This window comes from Herpailurus yagouaroundi, unplaced genomic scaffold, assembly GCF_014898765.1.
Source record: "Herpailurus yagouaroundi ecotype Mexico unplaced genomic scaffold, PumYag 29, whole genome shotgun sequence".
In the NCBI taxonomy this organism is placed as follows: Eukaryota; Metazoa; Chordata; class Mammalia; order Carnivora; family Felidae; genus Herpailurus; species Herpailurus yagouaroundi.
Window position 1 is genome coordinate 75,876,935 of NW_024412377.1, and position 22,133 is coordinate 75,899,067.

Genomic DNA, 22,133 nt, shown 5'->3' on the forward strand with positions numbered 1-22,133 from the left:
GATGTGTATAGATGTGTACATCAATATATATACCAATGTCAAATTTAGGATGTAATAGAATAAGAAAATTAAAGGAAAATTCTTATTTGTTGCTATTTTACAGATGATGCAAAAATATTTTTGATATAAAACAGGGTGACATTGTATTTTGGATAATCTATGGTTTGGGTATACTGAGAAACAAAGAAGATATTAAAATTTTTAAGTCTCTTTGGTACATTATCACTTCCATTGTCAATCCCTACAATGTCATTTTTTTTATCTTTTCAAATGCAAAATCTCTGGGAATCTTATTACCAGCCACTACTTTACTGTCATTAATATGTTGGCTTAACTCTGTACCTTTAACTCACATCTGTGTCCTCACATATGAACATACTCAAGCTGTCTAAAACTAAACTTACTACTTTCTTTCTAAGACCTGATCCTCTCTGTAGGTGTTACTTTTATCAGTGAATGGGTAGGAATATCTACCAATTTACCCATATTAGAGATATGGGAATCTTTCTCAGTTCTCTTCTCTTTCTTACCCTTCATACCTGTGAGCACTGGAAGGCTCTCAAGGAGAGCATTAGTGAAAGCCTAATGGGCCGTGACAAGGTTGTTGGTGAGGGATTATAGAAAGAAAAATGTTACTGGAAGGTATAAGAAAAAGAACTCTTGCTATGTAGTGGCATAAAGTGTAAAAACACTAGCCTGTAGATGGTTGAAAATAAAAAGTATATCTAATGAGCTAGCTATGGAGATTTCTAGGAAAAGTACTGAACATGTCATCAAGATTCTTCTCACTGCCTGTGACAGGAGACAGCTAAGCTGCAGGGAAATTGTCAATTACAAAGAAGCCAAGACTTCAAAAAAAAAAAAAAAAACACACACACCAAAAAAACTGTTCCTCATTCCGAGCCTTTTTAGGGAACAAACAATGCTGTAATTAAAAGATGGCTTTCAGGAAGAAAGGGTACACAGGAATCTGCCATGAAAACGATGTGATTGCAAAAACACTTGTTAAGACCTCAGATCCTCCAAAGAAACAGAAGACTTCCTCAAGATCTTAGGAATATGTTTTTCAGATGCTCAGAATTAAATAATAAGGATTGCTGAGTGCCATCCCTTAATAACCACAGAGAGAACCCAAGGTAGAAAAGGGCTTATCCTTAAGAGATCTTTGGGTATGATTTATTTAGTACAATGTATTTCAAATTACTCCAGAATGATAGAACCCTAATTAAAGAATGGGCAACATGTACCTAGGTAGATTTCAAAATTGCTATGACCAATGACTACAGTATACCTTCTGTTTTACCCTCTCTTGAAAAGTTTATCTACTATAGTTATCTCATGCCTAACCCACCACTGTATAATGGGTATTTGAAGGACAGATAATTGGTCTCTTCAGTGCATAGGTCTTTAAGACTGAATGCTTTTGAGCACTCAAGGAGTTGTGTCCAAGGAGCCCCACCTACATCTGGATTTGACTTAGATGAAGAAGCCTGGGATGCCAAGTTTATAATTAAATAGGATAGGATGGGTATTACTGGGTAAAAGGTTAAGTGAATTTTGAATATGGGAGAAATATGGATTGTGTGGTCAAGATGAGACATATTCTCATCGGATAATATGACAGTGACACTCCACTCATGTAGTAACGTGGATCTATCTCCCCACCTCTTGAACCTGGATGAACCTCTGTGATTGCCTCAATCAATACATCTCAGTATAAGTGATGTTATGTGACTTTGTAAGTTAGGTCATAAAAATGTCTTGCACTTGCACCTTGTTCCATTATGAAACTAAATCTTGGAACTCAGCTACCATGTTTGGAGGAAGCAGGTCACATGAAGAGGCCAGAGGTAAGTATTGTGGTCAAGAACTCAAGCTGAAGTTCTAGCTGACATACAGCATCAAGCACCAGACATGAGGAAAGCTTTAGATGATTCAAACCCCAGTCACTGTCTAACTACAACCTCATGAGAGACCCAAAGCGAAACTGCCTAAGTATATCAGTCAATCCTTTAAGCTGTGAGATAAAAATGTGATTGTTTTAAGCTAAACTTTGGTATGATTCATTACTAACAGTAGATGAGAGGAACAATATCCAAACAAACACCAAGTTCTTTCTAACCCCTAAATAACTCAAATTTATCAGCTTCTCTTTATCTTATTACCACCAGCCTATAACATCATCTAAAATACTTTGCATTTGGGGCACCTGGGTGGCTCAGTTGGTTAAGCGGCCAACTTCGGCTCAGGTCATGATCTTGCGGTCTGTGAGTTCGAGTCCTGAGTCGGGCTCTGTGCTGACAGCTCAGAGCCTGGAGACTGTTTCAGATTCTGTGTCTCCCTCTCTCTGACCCTCCCCCGTTCATGCTCTGTCTCTCTCTGTCTCAAAAATGAATAAACGTTAAAACAAAATTTTTTTAAAAATATTTTGCATTATTGTTTATTTAAATTAATCTTCTCCAAAGGGAAGGGAACATGTCTTTATTCCCAACATCTATCACAGTGCTTGGAATATAGTAGACCCTTGACAAATGATGGCAAATGATCAACTGTTGAAACTGCACAGTAAAGACTAGTGTTAGTGATTTGATTACAAATTCACAGAACCATATTTGTTAAGTAGATTGGAATAACTTACTTTACTTACATTGCATAAGGCACCATAGCGAAGAATAGATAGTAAAGAATGTACATGACTTTCACTGGTAAAATATAACCTGGTACGGACATGACGTTCAGGAGACAGAACACCTCTGGAATACCTGAAGTTAGTAGCAGACAGTATTAGAATATAAGCATACAGTCAAAACTCATTAAGTACTGACATTATTTTGTAAAATGGAACTTAATCTTACTAGAAGTCAAAGACCACAATAAGTAAATCTATCAGTCTTCCAACCACAAGGAGGAGTTACCTTAGTAGATATTTCTCTAACATGAAGATTAACTAGAACTAACTAGAAGTTCTGAGATTAGTCAAAACAAAAGTTAACATTAGTCAAGTTCACTGCAAATAATTTGGTCATTTTAGCTCCTCTATTAGCAATGACAAATGTCTTAGCACTAAGGAAGTTCACAGACATTTATGGTGCTGAATGGGGTACACATTGATGATCCCATGTGAATGATGACACATATCACCTTTTCCTGTTCACCTCAGTTTTTCCTCAATTTGGAGACTTAAAGAACCTTGGTTGGAAGTTAACTGTTAGGAATATCTAGGTAATCCTTATTTCCATAGTGCGCTAAGTGACACATTCCTGATTTCTTCATAGGAACATTAGAGTTGAAGTATGGAAAAACAGATGCCTACAGATTTAAATACCAGTACAGTCTCTTACACAGGGTGGAGTTTATTTACAGTGTCATCATCTTGTGTCCTCTGAAGGTCTGAGCGAATTTTTCTAACTAGAGGAGTACAGTAGCCTTTGGCAATCTCCAGTTTTTCAGCTTTAGTTATACCATATTCCTGAGCAGAAAATACATGATATTATTAGAAAAAGGGTATAATGACAAAGCACTCTAACAAATGCACTGCTAAAACATTCTAGTAACAGACAAAATATTTCTATTAAGCTTTTTTTTTTAATATTACACAATTCCTAGTTTACATTTTTTGCAAATGCAAGGATACTATTCCTACAACTATTAAGTATAATGGGAAATTTTTTTTTGGTAGAACTGAAAAAGCAAGTGATTTCTTAAAAGGGAAGGATGAATGGATGAATGTAATCTTTATGGACAGTAGCTCAACTCAATCATAAAGTTTTCAATGAAGAAATAACCCTAAAAGAAAGATGGATTAAGGACATAAACACTAAAGCACAGAACAACAATCAATAACCCTATGAAAAGAAATATAAATAAATGAAACCATGAGATTTGATTTAAATGTCCAAGATGAAAAAGGCTAAACAATTATTTAAAAGCCTTTGGCTAATACTTTTAAAGACTTACCTAGTAGTGAGCAAGAAATGTCATGAAATTGTCAAATTTAATGATGCCTATAATAATGAGTTAATTAAATTTACAATGAGGAATTACGATATGAAGTGTTAAGAGAACATACTCATAATTGTAATAAAAATGAGATCAAAGAGGTAGATTTAAAAATGACCTGATGTGTGAAGAGAAAAAGCTTTGACAGCTGTGTAGATGGAAAGAGGGAGAAAGCAGAAAAGTGGAGTGGGAGGGACAGAGACAGAAAGGAGAGAAGAGAGAAGGAGGGAAGAAACAGGCATACTATCGCTCTCTAAGTTCATTCAGGATATCTGAATTTAAAGGCTACTTCCTGCTATCAGGAACTTCCCAGATAGCAAAAATTATTTATGGATAACAGATCTGAAAAGTGCCAAATAAAGAAGAGGTTGATCGATTACAGATGGAAGGCCTATGAAAATACTCTTGGTGTCATTTATCTTAAACTAAAGCTTCATTGGTTCAATAATCTTACCAACATAGGTGACTGTGAATTGGGTATGCAAAAAACATGTATGTATACATATAATTGTGTATATGTGAACAAAAGGAAAATATTGGCATTAAAAATCATCAGGGGAGGGGTGCCTTGGTGGCTCAGTCAGTTAAGCATCCGACTTTGGCTCAGGTAACAATCTCGCTGTCATGGGTTTGAGCCCCATATTGGGCTCTGCGCTGACAGCTCAGAGCCTGGAACCTGCTTTGGATTCTGTGTGTGTGTCTCTCTCTCCTCCCCTGTTCACAGTCTGTCTCTCATTCTTTCTGAAAAATAAACATTAAAAAAATTTTTTTTGTTGTATGAAAACCAATATGACAATAAATTTCATATATTAAAAAAATAATAAAATAAATAAAAATTTAAAAAAAATCATCAGGGGGAAATTTTGTGTGTGTGTGTGTTGTTACCAAGGTATGAATAAACAGGTAGTCTTCTACACTGTTTAACTGGAAGAAAACTGGTAAAAGATTTCTGGAGCTACAGAAATAGTCTTGAGTGCATGTGAAGATGTTTAAAGAGAGCAAAATAAAAGATATCATGTTCCCAAATATGAAAAAATCATTACATAATTATTACATCATACCATTTAGCTATTAGAAATAATGATGTACATATAGGTTTAATAAAATGAAAGAAGTTCTTCGTTCTAAGTGAAGAGACAAAAATCAGGTTGTAAAATAGTATGGCTTTCCTGGTTCCCTTTTGCAAAGAATACATTTGTTATATGTATGAATTTATGAGAAAAACTGTATCTTCATGATTCAAGAGAAAAGTCCTTTAAGAATTTTCCGAAACATTAAAATGTTTTTCTCTAGTTGGTAACATCACAGTGATCTTTTTTGCTATTTCTACATTTTCTAACTTTACACATAAGTATATTAATTTTGTAATAAAGACATCTTTCCCTTTAACATATTGACATATTTTGTTCATCTGCTACCACCAACTGGGATCAAATAACTGTTGGATATCTTAGTTCTCAAGTGTAATTACAATATTTCTGCCATAAATAGGACTAACTAAAATACGAGATGAGGCTATCTGAAAGCTTATTATGTGGTTTTATTTAATGAGAGTGTCAATTGACTTTCTATGGCAAATACTGTTATAAACAATCCTCTGCATTTCACAATCCATAAATATTCAAAGACACGGTTTTCAAACTTTCTTAAATGTGATCTCTGTTAAGAAAACCTTAATACCAAATTTAGTCTTTACATACTCTTATTGACTGCCATACTATCATGATGCTTTTAAAGTATCATTTTTAAGCCAGGGTCTCTATTTGCTGAAAATTGAGACTGGTCAAAAGGTGAAAAGTTAATTTTATCACAGCAAAAATTCTGTTAACAGCTGAAAATTAGTTTAACTGTTAAAATAATTAAAAGTAATTATGTTGTATTTAAGCTTAGATATGATTAGAAGCACATATTTCACATAGCACTGATATAAAAATCAGTTCAATGTAAGAGTAGAAATGTATTTTTAGAGGTATAGCAACACTTTGAGGTACACCAGAGCATATATACATTTTTCTTGCACAGACAGTGATATTCTCTAAAACTAAATTAGTATATTCTAAACAAGTCAAAATTTTACATTATTTAACTGAATCAAGTCTCTCTGCTTGAAATACTCTTTATTTCCTTGAAAATGAGGTAGGCAAAATTTTCATTTTTCCCCATTATAAACTATAGTATCATTACAATTACTACATATACATTAGTAATTTTTAGTTTGTTCAGTGATTGAAAATGCCTGTTTTTTTGTTTTGTTTTGTTTTGTTTTTTTGTCCATGGTTCTGGATTTATAAAGGCTTACTTAAAGTAACAAAACAAAATATTATTTATTGGAATGAATTCAGCACTTCATTAGAAAAGAAGAGATCCCAAATTTTTGCCACAATAAAGAGTATCAAACCAAAAAGTTAGGGAGGTAAACCCAAAGTTGTCCTTTCCTCAAATTATAATTTCAAAACTCTAGGAAAGCATGTAAAAAAAAACTGCTGCTTTTAAAGTTATAACTTTACCAAAATACAATTATGAATTTACCAAAAATAAGACTGATTCTGGTAAGCTTGGACAAAATGCTGTCTGAAGAGTTCTAAGATTTAAAAAATAAATAATTTATCCAAGAAAAAAATTCTGGAGATGTCTTCAAATAAGTTCTCAGACTGCTGAGAAAATCTAAGCTAAGTGCATCAAAAGACAATGTAAGAGAGACTGAGAACCACTGAGCAAGACCAATTACTTTAAAAGATACAAATGACATCTCAAATCTTTCCCAAACTATTCTCATTTTTACTGGTTCTTTTAATTACAGTACTTTAAAAAATTCATTATAAAAATTTAAGTTACAAGGAGATGGTAAGAAATTTCTTCAGTGATGTAAGTAATATACCTGAAATACATACATAACACATAGGAGAGATTACATCTAAAACCCTTTTAACACTTGACTATCTTTTTAAGCCCAACTCTAAGAAACCAACTTTTCATTCCCAATTCTAGAACATGTAGTATATAGATAACTGAAAAAGAGGCGACATGAGGTAAAATAAGCCATGTAACAAAACAGACATGATTATGTAACAAATCATTTGTGTATTTAGCCACTAAAGTGGTAAGTTTAGATATACTTAAAGCATACTTTGAATAATGAATATAGTCACCTAAATATTTAAGAATCTTATATTAACAGCTCACCTGTTAAACAGCATACTTAAAAATAATCTCCACTGTAAGAGTAAGTATAAATAATGTGCACTGAACCTAATATGCACAAAGCAATACAAAACAGTGAAAAAAAACCTGGATCTTACTTACACTTCCAACCAGTGAATCATGTAATATACCAAAGATGGTCTATATTATACATCTAATCAAACAAATAAGTAGTGTTCTCTCATGCTGAAAGAATAAGCTAATCTTTAACATGAACACAAGTAATTATAGGCAAGTTGTGCACTGTCTGAATTTCCAGTTTGTCAAAGCCTGTAGTTTTTCCTGAACTTTCTGTAAATAGTAAGGACACTGATCTTAATTATTTTTATATGTATCTTTAAGTGAAGCAACTTTTGCTCAGAATCCTCATACTCTTCATGTATTCCATTTTTTCCTGCTTTTTAAGTTTGCTCATAGTTGGAATGTCTGATCTACTCCAATCTCCTCTTTAAAGGTCTTTTTTTAAATTTTTTTAACGTTTATTTATTTTTGAGACAGAGAGAGAGACAGAGCATGAACGGGGAAGGGTCAGAGAGAGAGGGAGACACAGAATCTAAACAGGCTCCAGGCTCTGAGCCATCAGCACAGAGCCTGACGCGGGGCTTGAACTCACCGACTGTGAGATCATGACCTGAGCCGAAGTCGGACGCTCAACTGACTGAGCCACCCAGGCGCCCCTCCAATCTCCTCTTTACAGTATCCACATAATCATTAGTAACTAAGTTGAAAACGGGTCCCAAAAGGGTATCTGCTAACATTTCCTGTATCTCAATTTGTCTTGTTACTTACCTCTTTATTATCAATCTGATTCTCTGCCCTAATTACATTTAAATTATTTGAATTCTGGTTACACCTTTATTTTTATTCTCCTATAAATGAAAAGACCCATGACCCAACCCACACCCCTCCGATAACAACTTACACCTTGACCTCTAAATAATAATTTCAAAATACTTGCACATGAAGTAAAAAGACTTGCAAAATTTGGAGCCACAGCTACGTTTTTCTCCCATTCCTCACATATTTTCATAGCACAGACTTGATAGGTACATAATGGGTACCCAGCAAACACTTAAGTAATTTATTCCACCCTGTTTTAGTTGTCTTGTTTGTTAGATATTACTGTTCTTTAAGAGTATTAATTCTTAAATTTTAAAAAGTCACTACAATCAAACTATTAGAAAATCAGGTAATGACTTACTATACTAAAAAGTTTTGAATATAAAATTCAAAATTATTCAGTTTCCTTTTAAAAGTTATGGATTTTATAGACAGAAGAAAACCAACTATGTTTTTTTTTTTAATTTTTTTTTTAACGTTTATTTTATTTTTGAGACAGGGAGAGACAGAGCATGAACAGGGGAGGGTCAGAGAGAGGGAGACACAGAATCTGAAGCAGGCTCCAGGCTCTGAGCTGTCTGCACAGAGCCCGAAGCGGGGCTAGAACTCGCGGACTATGAGATCATGACCTGAGCCAAAATCGGCCGCTTAACCGACTGAGCCACCCAGGCACCCCAAAACCAACTATGTTTTATCCAGTGATAGGCATTGTAAAAGAATCTACTCAACACTGTAAGAAAACTGATTCCTAGGAACTACTTACCTGAGGGATAACAATATCTGCTAATGCCTTTGAAAGCCTGTATAATTCCATTGTATTTTCTAATTTCAAGGAACCATTATGCTGAACATCATATTTTATACAGTCATATATGTCAGGGATTTTACTAATGTCGTATCTTCCATTCTTTGTTTTAAAGTCTTTTTCCAACTTGGACCATCTACGTAGCATAAGCTCTAATGTTTCACTATGGTAAAGTTGAATATCTAAAACAACATAACAAATTTAGCATATTAAACTTAGACTCAGATTAAGGGTATATATTAAAAAGTTGACAATTAGAAACATTTTTTTTTTTAATTTTTTTTTTCAACGTTTATTTATTTTTGGGACAGAGAGAGACAGAGCACGAATGGGGGAGGAGCAGAGAGAGAGGGAGACACAGAATCGGAAACAGGCTCCAGGCTCTGAGACATCAGCCCAGAGCCTGATGCGGGGCTCGAACTCACGGACCGCGAGATCGTGACCTGGCTGAAGTCGGACGCTTAACCGACTGCGCCACCCAGGCGCCCCGACAATTAGAAACATTTTTAAATATCAGAGGTATAACTGTTAAGAAAGTAGGGAATGTTACCATAGGAGTATACTATTAGTAACCATACATTTTATAAACTTAAATAAAAGATATAAATACATGGCTTAGGACTTGGGTTTGGGTTTGTAAAAGACTTATCCTCATGTTACACACTTCAATAATCAAAAGAAAAAGAACAACAATAACAAAACTCTTAGGCTAATACATTTTCAATTCAAAATTTAAATACTATATAATTTTCTTATTAGATTCACAAAACTAACAGAATAGACAGTCTTTAGCCGAAAGGAATCTTAGAAATCAAATAGCTGAAAGGATTTATTCTTACCACTAAGAATCCTAGATTTCAAAGTTGCCAAATTAGAACCAAGCTAATCTCAGAGTGAGAGTCCAGATCTTCTTCCAATTGTTTGCTTCTTATTATGCTAGTTATTTGCTGCCTAACTATATGACAATGCTATGTAATTAATCAAATAATATTTTATTATCTTTGTCATGCTATCATGGATAAAATAAACCATAACCTAATTATTATTCTTTTGCTGGATGTATGTTAACTCATACCTAGATACAGTATGAGACTTAATTTTTTAAGAATTGATGCATCTTATTTTAAAATGTTTATAGTAATTAGTTAATATTTTTATTTGCTTTATGTTCCAAGGCACATAGTATTTACCTGATGATTTGGGATCTTCCATTCGATGTCTGATCTGAGAAGTCAAACTTTGTATCAAGGAATAAACTTTGTCACAGGTCTTCACAGGATTTTTAATTAAATGCATTGATTTGATAAGAGAAATGCTCCCAGACGGAGTAAGCTACAAACGAGTAAAGTATATATTTCACATGTAGTTATGCCTAATTGTCCAAGAGAACAATATACAAAACTTTCCAGTAGTTGGAGAACAATTTAATACCACACATGAAGATGACCCCCCCAAATATAGTAATAACATCAAGAAGGAAGTAAAAATCTCAGAATTACATGTTAAAAAAATAGCAAACATAAGCTATCATTAGATTGTCCACAGAGAAAATTTAGCAAAAGTACTCTAACTTACAATGAGAGTTTATTCTAACAGTGACAAATTGCTGACTCAATATGGTTCTAGTCGTTCAACATATATTTACATGTAATAACACTAAGACTCTATTATTATCACCATCTTTTTCCAGATGAGGTACTTAACAGAGGTTAGGCAACTTGCCTAAGACCAAACCAAGAGTATGTCAAGAGTGGGATAAACTATAATGGATTCATATATAAATTTACCAGTAATTTATAATGTAAATAAAATTGCCTTAAACAAAGATTTTCATAATAAATTAAAAAAAAACTAGCTTTATGCAGATTTTGATACACCTAAAAATATAATTTCCAAAAGATTGAAAGTAAAAAAAGATATACAATGCAAAATCAAGTAAGAGGGGAAAAGCTGTTGTTACTATATTCATCTCAAAACTTTGAGGCAAAATGTACTGATTGAAATGTATCTATTCTAAATTTGTAATCTACCTAATAACATGGTATCAAATGTAAATATGTAAAGCAAAAATTAAGAGAACTACAAAGACAAGGAAAATCCACGAGTGAGAAATTTTAACACACAACAGTGAAGAAAGGAAAAAAGTCACAAAGTTTTGTTTTTATTGAAACGATAGAAAGTTCAAAATAAAAAAAAGTTTAACTTAAAAATGTCATAGGTTTGGAAATTCTAAAACTACAGCTCTGAATCATCTATGACCAAAGAAGAAATCACAAAGGAAATTAGAAAATATCCCAAACTGCATACACCACAAAATTTATGCGTATAATCATAAAGGGAAATTTATGGCCTAAAGTCCTTATTTTAGAAAAGATTGAACATTCAAGAATTAATAAGCAGACAGCTAGTGACACAGGTTTACAAAAGTGGAAGGAAAAAATATAAGCAAAAATTAATCAAGTGGAAAACAAGTGCAAAATTCAGAAGACCAACAAATCAGTTATTTCTGTGAAGGGAGTAATAAAGTATATTAACCATGGTTAAACTGATCAAGAGAAAAAAAACTGTAGAATGTTATGAAATAAGAAGTGACAACTCTACAAAATCCTATAGACATCACAAAGAATTTAAAGAGGATACGATAAACTCCTTCAACAATGTAACTTAATACTGACACAACACATAACAACAATTACTCTGGACTCCATGATTATAATGATTATTTGATTTCCCACAAAGAAAATGTCCATAGGATTTATCAGTAAATCTTACCGAACATTTCATTAAAGATATGTATACAAACTATTCTCCCAAAATAGGACTCCCTAACTAATTTTATGAGACTAGCATAATCCCGATATTGAAAGCAGACAAAGGCATAAGAATTAAAATGTAAAGGTTAATCTGAATCCTGAACAGAGATGTAAAACTTCTAACCAAAAATAGTAAACCCAAACCATTGAGATATATTAACACCACCACCACCACCACCACCACCACCACCACCACCACCACCATGTATATATGTAAACTGAGTTTATTTTAGGAGCCAAGATAGCTTAACTTTATTTACTTTTAAGAAAAAGGGAGCATGAAAGGGACAGAGAGACAGGGGCACAGAGGATCCAAAGCAGGCTCTGTGCTGACAGCAGAGAGCCTGATACAGGGCTCGAACTCAAGAACCGTGAGATTGCGACCTGAGCTGAAGTTGGACACTTAACTGACTAAGCCGCCCAGGTGCCCCAGAAGAGCCAAAATAGCTTTACATCACAAAAAATCATACGATGCAACAGATGAAAAGAAAATGATGAAATTCAGTAACTTTTCATGATAAAACTTTTAGCAAAATAGGGACAGAGTGAAATTTATTTTGAAACAGAATAGCTATTACAAAATGTACAGAAAACATACCTAACGGACAAGCATTAAAGGCTTTCTTTGAGAACATGGACAAGAAAATAAATGCCACTTCTATTGAACATTGTTTTGAATGTGCTAGTTATTGAAGTTAAACAAGAAAAAGAATAAACAAATAAGGATCAGAAAGGAAGAAACAAACCTGTGAGTATGCTTTTAAAGGATCAAAAAATCTACAGAAATATTATTAAACTAACAAATGAGTTCAATAAGGTTGATGCATATAAAGTCAATATTAAAAAGCTATTTCTATGTATCAACAATCAAAATAAAATTTTTAGAAGTACTATTTACAATGGCATAAAAATATATTAAGATAAATTTTCAGAAACTAGATTTGATGCATCTAAATCAATAACAACAGGATATTTGACAGCATATTTTAAAATTTATATGGAAATGCAAAAAAAGTCCTGAAAAACTTGAAGAAGGAAGCATGTAGGACTTGAGAGATCTTATTCAGTGGCCCAGGATCGAAAAAAGAATATAGTGTAGAAATAGACCACCAGATAGATTATAAAGATGATACTATAAAGTGATACTATAAAGGGGAGCCTTTCGGTATGTGGTATTGGTATATTTGGATGTATATACACTTGGCAAAAATTAAGTTTGACATCTTTACCTTATAGCACACACAAAAGTCAATTTTAGCTGGATTACAGATAAATGTGAGGGGCAAAACAGTAAAACTTACAGAAGATCATGCATAAGAGTATTTTATGACCTCTAGTTAGAAAAAGAAACATTAAAATGCACTGACCACAAAGGGGAGTGGGAGATAGAGGCATCCAGTTATTGAAGTCATGAGGACAGACAGTACAGCATAGAGAATATGGTCAGTGGTACTGTAATAGCACTGTGTGGTGATAGATGGTAACTAGACTTGTGGTGCTGAGCAAAGCATAGAACATATAGATTTGTCTAATCACTATACTGTACACCTGAAACAACACTGTGTGTCAATTATACCTCACTAATTAAAAAAAAAGAAAGAAATTAGACGACATCAAAACTGCACTGACCATAAAGGAAAAAATTCAACTTGGAATTCATGAAAAATAAGAACCTCTGCTTACTGAAAGACATCATAAAGGCTCAGAATAGGTGGTGGTATTTAGAACACATATCCAAAGAACCTCTACCACTCAATAAGAAAAAATACAGACAAAAGGTAGAAATAAAGGACAAGAGATTTAATAGAAGGCTTCATGAAAGACGATATCTAAATGGTCAAAAAACATCAAAGCCACGCTGAACTACTACACATCCATCTTCAGAATGGCCAAAACTGAATAGTCGGAGAATGCAAAGAATAGAGACTATGTAGAACAATGATTATTTTCATGGACTTCTAGTGGGAGTATAAATTGGTTCAATGACTTTGGAAAACAGTTTGACATTATCTGATACTGAAACATAAGCATACTGTGGGTCACAACAATTCCAATCCTAGAATGTACCCAAGAGAATGTATGCTCATATGCAGTAGGAGACATACAAGGACACTCATAGAAATATTAATCACAACAGCCCAAAACTATAACAATGATACAAGGTATATATCAATTACGGTATGTTCATAAAATAGAATACGGGTCATTAAACTATGGCCTGCAGGCCAAATGTGGTCTGTGGCATAGCCCATGGACAAAGAAAGGTATTCACATTTTTATTTTTATTTTTTAAGTTTATGTATTTATTTTTGACAGAGAGTGCATATGCAGGAGGGCAGAGAGAGACATAGAGAAGGAGACAGAGAATCCCAAGTGGGCTACACACTGTCAGTGCAGAGTCTGACGTGGGGCTCAAACTCATGAACCACGACCTGAGTCCAAATCAAGAGACGGTCACCTAACCGACTAAGCTACCCAGGTGCCCCAGTATTTTTAAAAGGTGGTTAAAAATAAAAAAAGAGTATGCATCAAGAGACCACATGTGACCGGCAAAGCCTAAAATTTACTATCTGGTCTTCTACAGAAAAAGTTTGTTAGTCCCTGAAATAAAGTACTACATAGAACTGATTATTAGTTAACTGTGGAAATTCTCAAAAATACAGATAAATGTCACAAACATGACATAGGGCACAAGAAGCCAAACATAAAAGAAAACCTAATCTAATGTAAGAAACTTAGAAAACAGCCAAAACTGAGACCATAGTAGTTAGGGATGATTACTTACCCAAATAAGTATTCTTGATATCAGAAGACTATAAAAAAGAGCACTATTAAGTCAGGATAGTAATTATTTCTAGGAGATTGGGAAGGAGTTGCAATTGAGAAGGGGCACAAAGGGATCAGAGGTGTCTCAATGTTCTATTTCTCCATCTGGATGGGGACTATAGGAGTATTTGCTTTATTTAAAAAAAAAAAAAAATTAATGTTTATTTTTGACACAGAGAGAGAGGCAGCATGAGCAGGACAGGGACAGCAAGAGAGGGAGACAAAGAATCCTAAGCAGGCTCCAGGCTCTGAGCCATCAGCACAGAGCCTGACACCGGGCTAGAACCCACGAACTGTGAGATCAACCTGAGCTGAAGTCAGGCGCTTAACCGACTGAGCCACCCAGGCGCCCTTAGGAGTACTGCTTTATAATACAATAGGCTCTAAGTTTTTGTTTTATATACTTTTTGTTATAAGTTTTGTTATAAGTTTGTTATAAGTTTTGTTTTTATATACTTTTATATGTGTGTACGTATTTCACAATATAGAAGAGTTTGCTAAGACCCACCTTTTCATAATCTTCAGCCGTAAAATCTCTATCTTTCTGAAGTATTTCATGAAGTCTTGCTTTCACACGTTGCTGGCAACTGCTCAAAGAGTCACTATCACTATCCAAAAGACCATTCATATTCGCACTTTTTACCATCTGAACAAGAATGGGTGTAAGCTCTCCTTCTAGGGCTAAGAGCCCCTAAACATATTAAATAAAGCCAACACAAATTCAAAAATTAGTATGCAAATTAATGAAAAGTATCATAATTATTTTGTTACATGCTGAATTTCATAAGGAATAAGCTAACTATTTGCAATGAATAAACTTTATTAATAATACAACCTATCACAATTACAGGGCTTGAGCTGGAAATTTCAAATTTGGAATGTTTAAATATTGCCTTAGCAAAAATCTTTTAAAATGTGGTATTAGATGAAATTTCTAGTAATTCTGAAAAACATTTATTTATACCTTTGCAAAAGCAGCTGCAGTCATCTGGACTCGTCCTTCATCAGAGGCATATATTTTGAGGTCATGTCGGTAGGTACTATGTAATCTAAGTAAACCACAACCAGGAAATCCTGCATAATCTCCTGAAAATAAATACTCAAATCACTTAAGCTATATTTTTGTCTCAGTGTATTTCTATAAATATTTAGTAACATCTCAAAATAAGTGAAGATTTGAAAAAACAATGCATAAACTTAACCAAATTAAAGAAACTCCAAGATTTACCTTGACCTCCAGGATACATACACCTGAAAGCTCTTCCAAGTTCTTCGGCCTGGACCCTGCCTGCAGGAGTTAGTTCTCCTCCCCATTTTAGAACCAAAAGTAAGGATGGTTCTTCTCTTCGGCTGTCTAAGATATATGTTAATGAATAAAAGCAAATAAATGTCAAGTTTGTTTCTTTTAAAGAGGCGTGTTTCAAGATTAATTTTTTCTTTGTTTTCTCTTCTGTAGCAGAAAATAGCTTTTATGTAAATTATTTTGTTCCTTTGAACATACCTATCTTTGTATGCTTTTGATTCTGTAGGGAACAACCCTTGCTCTACCTGTTAAAATCTTACTCTAATTTCATACTCTTCCTCACTTTAGGAAGAAGGCTCTTTCCCAGTTTTCTGAAAGGAAGTGATGTTTCCACCTTCCCTGCTCTCATAGTGATATCACAGCAACAGTATTTGTCCAATATGTTTAATTTAGTTGTCCCAGCTGTTACATTAAGAGCTCCTTCACCACAGGATCGAGATCTTGTCTTTATATCAAGAGGCTCGCATAAAAGGTAATGTTAGCCGAAGTGAGGATGTATACATTTTTACAAAGAGGAATCAATGATTTGCATAATTTTTTGAAAGATGTGAGAGAGCCTAAAACTTACTGTAATTTAAACTTATGAATGAGATATACAATAAAATGTAGCCAAGAGCAGCTTTTTAAATTTGGAATTGTGGGGGCACCTGGGTGGCTCGGTCGGTTAAGCATCCAACTTTGGCTCAGGTCATGATCTCACGGTCCGTGAGTTCGAGCCCCGCATCGGGCTCTGTGCTGACAGCTCAGAGCCTGGAGCCTGTTTCAGATTCTGTGTCTCCCTCTCTCACTCTGCCCCTCCCCTGTTCATGCTCTGTCTCTGTCTCAAAAATAAATAAACATTAAAAAAAAAAATTAAATTTGGAATTGTGTAATCTTTTTCTGTACCCGACCAAAGTTTTTTCTCAGATATTCCACAAGTGAATGAATTTCTGTACCTAATTTATCTGCTCTTTATGTCCTAAGATCTGCAATAGGCTACAGAAAAGAGGTAATTTAAAAATGAGCAATATAAGTGCTAAAAAACTTAATGATGATTCATGAAAAGTGATAGGAATCAACTTTGTGCCAGGGGTAGTACCTTGTAGTTGTATGTGCTTTATCATGCAGGCTAATATTAATTTATGGAAGGACAATTAATTAACAGACTTTTTCAATCATAGTTATACACAGAATATTTTTGATTACAAACATTAAAGTATAGGAAATTAATCTGTATTGCTACCAATCACAAAGTGTGACACAGTAGCAATGTCAAATTTTAAAATAAATATATGAAGATCAATATAAACAAACTTGTGTTCACATTTAAGATAATCACTACTTCAATTTATGCCACTATAAATAATGCCATTTGGGATATCTCCACAGGCCAATCTTTCCCTGAATATTTGATCACTTCCTTGGGATAAATCCTTATAAGTAGAATTAACATATGAGAGATGACTGGGTGGCTCAGTTGGTTAAGCATCAGACTCTTGATTTCGGCTTAGGTCATGATCTCATGATTTGTGAGTTTGAGCTCCACACGGGGCTCAGCACTGTCAGTGCAGAGCCTGCTTGGGATTCTCTCTCTCTCTCTCTCTCTCTCTCTCTCTCTCTCTCTGTCCCTCCCCCTCTTACACACTGTCAAAATAAGTAAATGAACTTAAAAAAAAAAGGTAAAAGCATATGTGAAGTTTCTTATATTGCCAAATTACCTTGCAAAGGGCTACATCAATTTATACTCCTACCAACAGACTGAAATCCACTCATACTATATTCTCATCAACATTCTTTAATAATGATTTGACAAAATAATAAGAAAACACTCTGCTAGTGAGATAGGCAAAAGTAATTATTACTATTATTATAACTGTTTTGTTGGGCATCTACATTTCTTCATGAAATGGTTTCTACAATTTCTGCCCATTATTATTATTTTTTTAATGCTTATTTATTTATTTTTGAGACAGAGAGAGAGTGGTGGAGGGAGGGAGGGAGGGAGAGAGAGACAGAGAGAGAGAGAGAGAGAGAGAGAGAGAGAGCACAAGCAGGGGAGGGATAGAGAGAAAGGGAGACAAAGAATCCAAAGTGGGCTGCAGGCTCTGAGCTGTCAGCGCAGGGCCCAATGCGGGGCCAAACCCACAAACTATGAGATCATAACCTGAGCCTAAGTCGGATGCTCAATTGACCCAACCAGTCAACCAGGCACCCATCTGCCCATTTTTATTTTAAAACGTAAATGAATTTTTGGAGTTTTATGCTGACTGCTTTTAGGAGAATGACCTTATTTAAATGCTTTATTCAGACTTAATTGGTGGAGGAAATTAACTAATTAGAAACATGATTATTGTGTATTCTTTCAAATAGTCTTTTTGTACTTTTTGAGCTTTCTTCCTGAATACTCTGCCCTCTTCTACCAAAAGAGGAAGAAAGGGACCGATTAAGTAACATTTAAATAAGGTTTCTGAAACAACCCCAGAGTAAATGGGGAGTCCTACAGTTTTTAAAATAAAATAGATCCTTTCCTTAAAGGGTAAACTATCCTTTATTTATTTATTATTAACAAAAAATTTTTTTAATGTTTTTATTTATTTTTGAGAGAGAGAGAGAGAGAGAGACAGCATGTGAGCAGGGGAGGGGCAGACAGAGACAGGGAGACACAGGTATCTGAAGTGGCTCCAAGCTCTGAGCTGTCAGCACAGAGCCTGATGCAGGGCTCGAACTCACAACACGTGAGATCATGACCTGAGCCTAAATCAGACGCTTAACTGAGCCACCCAGGAGGCCCAATCTATCCTCTATTTAAAGGATAGAAAGCAAAGTTGACAAAACTCCACTTTAATTTTCCTTTATTCAGCATGTCAGCTCCTTAACTGTTACAAAGGAGAGGGTCCAAAGGCAGTACAATGAGTAATAAGTCTCTACATATAATTAAAACACAATAGGCATTAATAGTGATATACCTTCCTCTTCACTAGATGTTTTAGGACAACCATGAGGGAGATAAGTTAGTTGGACTTTACGATTTATTCCAGAAAAATGGCCATACCTGAAAAACAAAATGGCAAGTGGAATGAACAATTTTCAGTAAGTGTTCAATGAAACCTCTTAAAGAGAAACTAAAAGCCATCTAGAGAAAATTAAATCTACATATTAATGCCCTCCTCTATTTTTAACTAATTGTTGAATTCTTTAAAATACTGTTAGCAGAATGTCTGTACCATAGGTAGTCATTCTAATCACATTAGAAAGGAAAACACAAAAAAGTTTCTCTACAAAAGTTAGACATTTGAAGAGATGACAAAGTATAGAAATATATAAAACAGAAATGTATGGGCATTTAAAAAATTAAGGAAATAAGATTCTAGGTGGCCAAATGTAAAGCTTCCAATAGTAATACTGGTGTTATCAATTTCACTTGACTAAAGCATTGTTTTTTACTTAAACAACATTTAATCTGTGCTCAAGTTAGCCATGTTGCTTTCATCCTAAGTGGTACTTCATAAAAGATCCAAATGTTTCTCATCAAAATTAAAAGTAAAACTAAAACAAGAAACTTCAACACAACAATCTATTTTCTCACGGGTGCAAATAAAAGTCTCACTAAACTTTCGCTAATTTCTCTTCAGCTTCAGCACTAAAGTGGAAAACGATCAAACTGTGAAGGCAACTTAACATAGAAAGTCATACATTATAAAAGAACACTATTATCAAATTTAGTTATCAAAATTAAGGGTTTCAAAAATATTCTCACATTTCTAATACGGTCTTAAGTTGTTCAAGTTTTGACTTGTTTTCTTCAATTTCAGAATCATTATTTTGCCCCAGCTCCATAAGAAGTTGTCGGGCAATGTCCAGCACTTCCTATAAAATAATAAAGAACTGAATTTTTATGTTACTTTGCCATTAGCAATTTATAACCAACAAGCAGTCAAATGCACTTGCCTGTAATTGTTTTGGCTTTTTGAGTTTTAATTTCCCAGATTTATATCCATCACACTTTTCAAAAAGATCGAAAAATCTTATTAAAACAAAAGAGCACAGTTAGTCCTTTGCAATAATTACTATTACCACCATAAACTTAACATAAATCAATTATAAATGAAGACATGGGACTTGGTCTATGGATTTCAAATACTGTATGTCCTCTTTCACTATAGAAGGTTGCTCATCTACTGTCAGTGACAAAACTTGGTATTCTCCTAACCACGGCAAGCTAATAATCACTATAGATTATTTTTAAAAGTTTTCTCATGATGGAAACTGAATATATGATTGTAAAACTGCATATTATGTTCTCTGAAGTCACTGCATACATATATATATAAAAAATGTTTCAACACATATTTATTGGCTCAAGTTTTAAATTTTTATTATTTCCAAATCAAATAGTGAATAGAAATAACAAACTTTTATTCTACCAAGTTTTTTCTACAAGGTTGAGAGGTTCAAGGACTCAGAGAAAGCAATGTGAGAGAATAACAAACCAAGATTTAACATCTTAGGATGTTTACACTTTTACAATAAACGAAAGTTAGGTCAGATGGATGATAATTTACGGATATTGCCATCATAATTTTCAGATGCTAATATATACAATTACTTTAAATGGATTTTGTCTCCATCCAGTGGTTTAAATTAATGGCCAAGAAATGGGAAAACAGTTTTCCTGTATGATGTATTGATCAAAATAGCTAATCGCCTATCAGAAATCTTAAATTATCTCCTAAGTGTTAAATTATTCCCCTTAAAACATACTTTTGATGCCTCACTTCCATTTTCATTTTTTGTTTTGGTGTTCGATCCCCATGACGTATTACAGCTATGACACATCTGAGTTCCATCCTAAAATAAAATAAAAGTTCTCAATTTTCTAACAAAGATCTGTGTTATATAATTCAGACTCACACAACATCTCATTTCTTTAGAGCTATCTTATACCATTTCAAAAAGTTTCCTATTGAGATAGTACTTGTAACAACTAGTCAATTTTATCAAATCCAATCTTAAAAAGATTTTACAAAGCTGGAGGAGGAGTAATATTAAGCTATATATCAGCTTCTTCTCTAGAGATGACTATGCTAACTTTGGAATAAAAGTAAACGAATGACAATCCCGGAACTTCATAAAATACTTGGTCTGTAGCAGAGATTAATTATTATTAAATCAAAGCAAAATAAAGCTTTACTTGATAGCTGCTATATTTATTTTGCCCTTGTAAGAAGAACAAGTACTTCAAACTTAAATTACTAGAAGATAAAACTGTCTTAGAAAGAATGCTAGGGTATAATTTAGTGTTTGACAAACTACAGGCCACAGAACACAACCCTGCAGGATTTTAATAAGTTACCTAAAAATTTTTATGTTAAATAGTTTGAGAATACTGGTTTAAAACAAAATTAAATATTTGTGTTTCTCCATCCCAACCAGCCCTTCGCAGAATATTTAACATGCTAATGTAAATGTCTAACTTGTAAATATGAAGCATTTGGTCAACCCACCTGAGTAGCAGGTGAGTTTCAAGCAGTAATTTTCACTAAAATATTATAAAACACTTTCGCAATACTGGTCTAATTAATTTACCTCAAGATAAAACTCTATATTTTTTCTTCATACAATAAGAGAATAAAAGCTGTACAGCCACTGACTATGAACCTTTAAGTGACATACCTGTTGGTACCTCCTTTATTTTTGTGACTTAATTCAATAGTTCTATAGTTATACAAGCATTTTTCAGGATTTTATTTCATTTTTTTTCAGATTTTATTTTTAACAATACAAAAGAGTTTTAGTCTAGGTGGACCCTTGCAAAAGCATATAGTCTATTTTTCCATCTGCAAAGTGAATTATATGAAAACATACAGAGTAAAGTGTCCAATGATCGTTTAGAAATTTAATCTTTATTGTAATAGCAGAGAGTGATGTACAAAACCCAAGGAATTTCTAAATGAAAATATTCAAACTTACATAGTTCCAGATGTAGTTGGTACAATTGGGATATCTTCAGCTTCTAAGGGTATTGACCAGGGGATATGAAATTGTGGAGCAAGCTCTCGCATTACAATATTGCTTTGATACAAAAATAAAAAGCTAAGAATTAATTTATTTTAAGGCAAACCTCAGTACTTAATGACTAATGATATAATCAATGAAATTAAAGTCAAACTAGTGATTCTGTGATTACAGCACACAAAAATTAACTCAAAGACTCAATCCTGATAAAGAAAAATTAGATTAGCAGTTCTAAACTGGTATATAAGAACACCCTAAAGAGATGCCATGAATTTGGAATTATTAATTATTTACGTTAGTTTTAAAATATAAGTCACATTGGATTCAAATAAATCACTAAAGCTGCATCATA

General features: G+C 33.7%; 1 protein-coding gene across 26 annotated transcripts in view; it reads right to left on the bottom strand.

The window, feature by feature from the left end:
- The window catches only part of PPIP5K2 (diphosphoinositol pentakisphosphate kinase 2), a 72,257-nt gene that overhangs the window by 29,603 nt on the left and 20,521 nt on the right, over positions 1-22,133 (bottom strand). For 22 of the 26 annotated variants that reach the window (XM_040447352.1, XM_040447327.1, XM_040447300.1 and 19 more), the window contains 12 exons: positions 21,737-21,838; positions 20,528-20,614; positions 19,715-19,790; positions 19,524-19,633; positions 18,733-18,818; positions 15,713-15,838; positions 15,449-15,570; positions 14,993-15,175; positions 10,036-10,177; positions 8,804-9,027; positions 3,342-3,469; positions 2,648-2,762 (listed from right to left, as the gene is read on the bottom strand). In XM_040447352.1, coding sequence (XP_040303286.1) covers positions 2,648-2,762; positions 3,342-3,469; positions 8,804-9,027; positions 10,036-10,177; positions 14,993-15,175; positions 15,449-15,570; positions 15,713-15,838; positions 18,733-18,818; positions 19,524-19,633; positions 19,715-19,790; positions 20,528-20,614; positions 21,737-21,838 — 1,501 coding nt within the window. The remainder of the gene's footprint in view (positions 1-2,647; positions 2,763-3,341; positions 3,470-8,803; positions 9,028-10,035; positions 10,178-14,992; positions 15,176-15,448; positions 15,571-15,712; positions 15,839-18,732; positions 18,819-19,523; positions 19,634-19,714; positions 19,791-20,527; positions 20,615-21,736; positions 21,839-22,133) is intronic. The other 4 variants (XM_040447334.1, XM_040447289.1, XM_040447465.1 and 1 more) reach the window with 1 other exon arrangement.